The sequence below is a fragment of the Otolemur garnettii genome, unplaced genomic scaffold (genome assembly GCF_000181295.1).
Source record: "Otolemur garnettii isolate 467f Iridium unplaced genomic scaffold, OtoGar3 scaffold00123, whole genome shotgun sequence".
Taxonomy (NCBI): Eukaryota; Metazoa; Chordata; class Mammalia; order Primates; family Galagidae; genus Otolemur; species Otolemur garnettii.
In genome coordinates, this window is record NW_003852518.1 from 4,215,221 (window position 1) to 4,220,328 (window position 5,108).

The window sequence follows — 5,108 nt, forward strand, 5'->3', positions numbered from 1 at the left end:
CCTGGGCCCCTCACAGTACCCCATCTGTGGGTATCTTCCCAGGGTTGGGTCTATATAGATCTCCCTGGGCCCCTCACAGCTCCCGGTCTGTGGGTGTCTTCCCAGGGCTGTGTCTATACAGATCTCCTGGGACCCCTCACAGCACCCCGTCTGTGGGTGTCTTCCCATGGCTGGGTCTATACAGATCTCCCGGGACCCCTCACAGCTCTCGGTCTGTGGGTCTCTTCCCAGGGCTGGTTATACAGATCTCCCGGGACCCCTCACAGCACCTCGTCTGTGGATGTCTTCCCAGGGCTGGGTCTATACAGATTCCCTGGGCTCCTCACAGCACCCCCCACCCCCACCCCCGTCTGTGGGTGTCTTTCTCCCTCACTCTAACGCGAGTCTTCCAGACTGGTCCACACTGCTGTCTCAGCACAGTGGACTGAGATGTGCTTTTATTTTAGGGTCAGTCTCTGTCTGCCTTTCAGTTGTTTTAGGTCTTACGATATTGCTACCATCTGACATCATTTCAACTCTAGTTGAAATCACAGTTACCGTTGGCCCAGTGTGATACACGTATTTGACTTAGGAGGCTTAGTTATCAAACTTTTTAACCTCCAAATTTATGGTTATCCTCTCAGGACGCATATCCCTCGAGACTTAGTAGGGCCTCCAGCGAAGCACTGAATCCCGACTCTCTCCTCTGTTAAGGGTGTGCTCCGAGGGTTTTTCGAGAAGGTTGGATCTGAGTACAATCTGAATCACCCTGACAGTAGCTGGTCAGCGAGGCTAGGAAGTGATTACCCTTGAGGGCTGATATCTGAATTGGGGCAGGCATTCCTGGGGCTGAGCCATAAAATCTTGACATCCTTGGTCCAAGGTGCTTTTTTCTCTTAATAGTGGAGAGTTTGAAATAAAAATACAGCCATGAGGCCCTAGCATTGAGCAATTCTATTGGTGTATCGTCTGTCTTGAAATGCCGGGTTGATAGCTTCTTTGAGAACTCCGCCTGCTGCCTTTTGACTTGGCATCCTCCAGGGGCAGCTGGGATCAAAGCTGGGCTTGATTCCTGGCCACCAGTGACTTGTCCTGTCTGGTTGAGGACACAGGTTTATGTATGTGCAACTGTTAGAAAATAAAGTTGGGCCCAATTTTTCTGAATTGCTTCATCAGACTAAAAGCGAGCTGGTGAGTTTGAATACCTTCCCACTGAGTCGTGATTCACCCCTGCAACATTTTGGAGCACCAAGGACCCTCTCTCCAGAAGCTTCTATCTTTTAAATAATAGATAACATATAAACATATCATCTGTTGCTGGATTTACAGATGGCATTGCAAGATAGTGCTAATTTAGACTTGAGAACAAAACAGCAAGGTTAATATTGTAACATTCATGTTTTCAGACACAAAACGTAAAGTCCCCAGCAGCTGTAATTTTCCTGAGGTCTGAGAGCTCCCAGGGGGTCGTGATGTCAACATGCTTTTGCTGTAGGCGCTTTGGTAGCCTGGTGACAGGTTCTGCCCACTATTTGATGTGGTGCTTGCTATTTCTTATTTTATTTTTCCACACTACATAATTGTGACTGCAACTCTTCAAGTTGTTGTTTTAAATGCACATATTCTAAAATCTGAAGGCAAAGGATCTATGTATTCCAGAAATAGCCTTGGAAAACCCAAGTAAAAAAACTGCTAAAGACAAAGGGATGAGGGAAAATTAGAGACTTGAGTTGCTCTAATCTTTACTAAGTGTTTGTATTACTTTATATTCTTAAAGGAAGGCCTTTGGGGCTCTTGTATCAAGCACGGTGTGGATTGTTCTTTCTGTGAAGTGTTAAGAGCATGATTCTGATCTCTCACCACCGGTCCTTGGGGGGCTCCCGTGGTGAGTGGGTTTTGTCTCAGGGACCTGTGTATTGATGGTGGTGGCTGGAGCCCTGTGTTAGGGAAAATCTCATGATTTTGCCTGTCTTCCAGAAGAGAGCTAGCGTCAGTTTGCCAGAAAGGCTCCAAGGGGTGGTGTCTACCTCCCCTGATCCATGGGAAAGGCTTTCAGTATGGAACAGAAGGAGCACATCTGATGAGGAGGTTAGGATCTCAAGCCAGCCAGCAAAGACACTGTCCTACTACCTGTGGAAGGCCCCTGGCAGAGGGTCACAAAGTGCAGGGCAGCAGTGCTCCTGGGCCATTGATGTTGGGACAGACCACTCCAGTCCATGGATGAGCCCTGGGGGTACTGAGGCCTGGTACTGGGAAGAGCAGGAATGTTCACACCAGAGAATCCTACTGGGCCTGGAGAAGCACCTGTGCCCTGAGGGGCATTTGAGAGCTGCCCAGCCTAGACGGGCAGATTCTCATCTCTTTCCCTCCCTCACTCCAGGGCATCAGGGCTGGTCCTCTCCTCCTTGGCCTGATGGAGGAGGGACAGGGATTCCTGGAAGCTGAGTCACTGGTGTTTGTGAGCAGCCGTGATGAGCAGGAACTGAGCTGAGGCACAGTGGAGACCTGGAGAAAGGGAGGCCCAGGCTTAGGATGAACTGTTCCCATGGTGAGGGGCTGCAGTGTGAGCTCTTTGATAAGTTAGGGCAAGTGGGAGAGGAGATTTTCCTGAGTGAGAAAAGCTCCCCAGGATAGGGAGATGCTCTGGGCAGGTGGGTGGGCGGACGATCCTCCTGCTTCCTACTCTGCAGCCCTGCCCTGCGCCTGCAGTGCCCCCATTCACCTGGGATGATAGCTTTTACCCCAAGGCCCGCCGAGGGGGATGGGGGCTGTCCCTGGCTGGCTGGATCTGCCTCGCTCATAGCTGTTGGCTGCTTCAGACCTTGTTATTATTGGTCAAGTCTTTGGCTCCTGAAAGAATTTATAAAATCTGAGAGGAAGAGTGGCTTGAATCTGGGGGTTCTTTGTTCCTTTTCCTCACCTTAATCACGGGGTGAGGATGCCACGAGGACGGCCTTTGCTTGCATCTTGCCAAGGAGGGAGGAGGTTTGTGACCATGATGCCATTGACTTTTGGAAAACAAATCGAGGCTGTGACATTCCTTCACAGTTCACGCGGAGGTCAGCCCTGGCTCCGACCTGTGTTTACAGCAGCCTGGAACAGGCAGTGAAGCTCAGCAGGTGTTTGTCGACAGGGAATATCCCTCTGCCATCTCCCTGCCGTTTATCCAGCAGACTTTTCCTTGTAGATAGAGCAACAGTAAACAACTTCTGGGGCTGCGCAGGGGGTGAGTTTGGTATCTACTGAGTTGTGGTTTCTCTGACTGGTGGGATGACAGACCCTCAGCTGGGGAGTTCCCCTGCATTGCTGGTCTGAATCCACTTGCCACAGCTGCTTCCACCTTTTACCAAGAAAAGCCTCCTGCAAACAGGGGCTGCTTCTGAAAGCTGCCCCTTTGTACCAGGCTCCCAGGAGAGGAAGCGCCTGGCCTGCACACTGCTTGACCTGAGAGCAGAATCCAGCCTGTTTCAGGCCTCAAGGATCCTGGAAAGATGCCAGGGTCCCTGCCCTGCCTGTCTGAGGAGGGTTGTCCTGTCTCTACAGTACTTTCTGACTGTGGCCTGGTGGCCCCCATGGCCGGTGCCACATTTGGAGGGGATGCAGGGAGGCCCCAGGTGTAAATGTGGGACAGGATGTTCGGGCTCTGCTCTGCCCACTGTCCTGCTGCCAGCTGTGTGCTCACTGGCACAGGCACCTTGACTGCACTCCAGGGGCCCAGTGAACCCCCAGCTCTAAGGTTGGGGAATCACAGCCACATTCAAATCCCCTTGGGGTAATTTTGAACAAATATCTTAAATGACCACCTCCAGGACCTTTGGATGACCAGGCATGGGAAATTCAATACCCTCCCTCTCTCTCTATTTCTCTCTCCCTCCCTTCCTCTCTCTCTAGATCAGGTATCCTCAAACTACGGCCCGCGGGCCACATGCAGCCTGCCTAGGACATTTATCCTGCCTGCCCGGTATTTTTACTGCTGCTGCCTGTCCTACTTTGCAGCCAACTTGTCCCGGGGCCCGCAGTCTGGCCCTCCAACGGTCTGAGGGACAGTGAACTGGCCTCCTGTTTAAAAAGTTTGAGGACCCTTGCACCTAGATTATAGCCTGGACATAATCCCTCAGCACATTATAGACAGTAAGAACCAGCTGCTGCTGCTTTTGTGACAACAAAAGGCTTGAAATTGAAACATGGAGAATTTAAATGAAAGGACAACTAGAGGCCTGGCCTGGTGGCTCACACCTGTAATCCCAGTACTTTGGGAGGCTGAGGTGGGAAGATTGCTTGGGGTTGGAGATCAGGAACAAAGCAAGAATTTGTCTCCTTAAAAAAAAAAAATAGTCAGGCGGGATCACTGTCATCCCAGCCACTTGGGAGACTGAGACAGGAGATCACTTGAGCCCAGGAGTTTGAGGTGGTTATGAGCTGCTACGATGATGCCTCTGCACTCTAGCCTGGTTGACAGAGAGACACCTGTCACAAACAAAACAATTTTCTATGGCCAGGATACCACCATGAAAATGCCAGATCTCATCTGAAAATCTTCACCAGCAGTTGTTAAAATTTAGACAAAAGAGGCTGTGGAATTTTATTTTCCAGACGTCTTCTGAAATAGGGCACATTCCCGTGGTTTGAAGGCTTAGGTGTGGCCCGTGTGAGGCTGAGCACAGTGGGTGGCGTTTTAGAGCTCTGGGTCTGTGGGAACAACACAGAATCTCTCCGGAAGCTTCCTGTGGAATCCCAGGGCAGCACTGTGGTGCTTCTGACTGCCCATGCCTGGGGTCAGCACACAGCAGTGTGAACTCCCAGCCGAGTTTTGCCCAGGGGCCGGCCCTGCCTCACCTGCCCTCATGGAGCAGGTCCCCGCCAGGTGATGTCTTCTCCTGAGGCAGCTCTCCCATTTTTGCTTTCTCTCTTTAACTAGGTAAAATGCTACCACAAAAAATACCGCTCGGCCACCCGTGACGTCATTTTTCGCCTGCAGTTTCACACCGGGGCTGTGCAGGGCTACGGGCTGGTGTTTGGAAAGGAGGAGCTGGACAGCGCCAGCAGAGGTGAGGCCTGGTGGGGGCCTGTTTCTTCACTGTCCCCCTGCCCTGCACCCCCGGGCCTCCTCCACTGTCCCTTCACTGTCC

General features: G+C 51.6%; 1 protein-coding gene across 6 annotated transcripts in view; it reads left to right on the plus strand.

Annotated features, from left to right (window-relative positions):
- Window positions 1-5,108, plus strand: part of TNS3 (tensin 3) — a 311,621-nt gene that overhangs the window by 175,970 nt on the left and 130,543 nt on the right. For all 6 annotated transcript variants that reach the window (XM_023517874.1, XM_023517872.1, XM_023517873.1 and 3 more), the window contains one exon: window positions 4,898-5,027. In XM_023517874.1, the coding sequence (XP_023373642.1) occupies window positions 4,898-5,027 (130 nt within the window). The remainder of the gene's footprint in view (window positions 1-4,897; window positions 5,028-5,108) is intronic.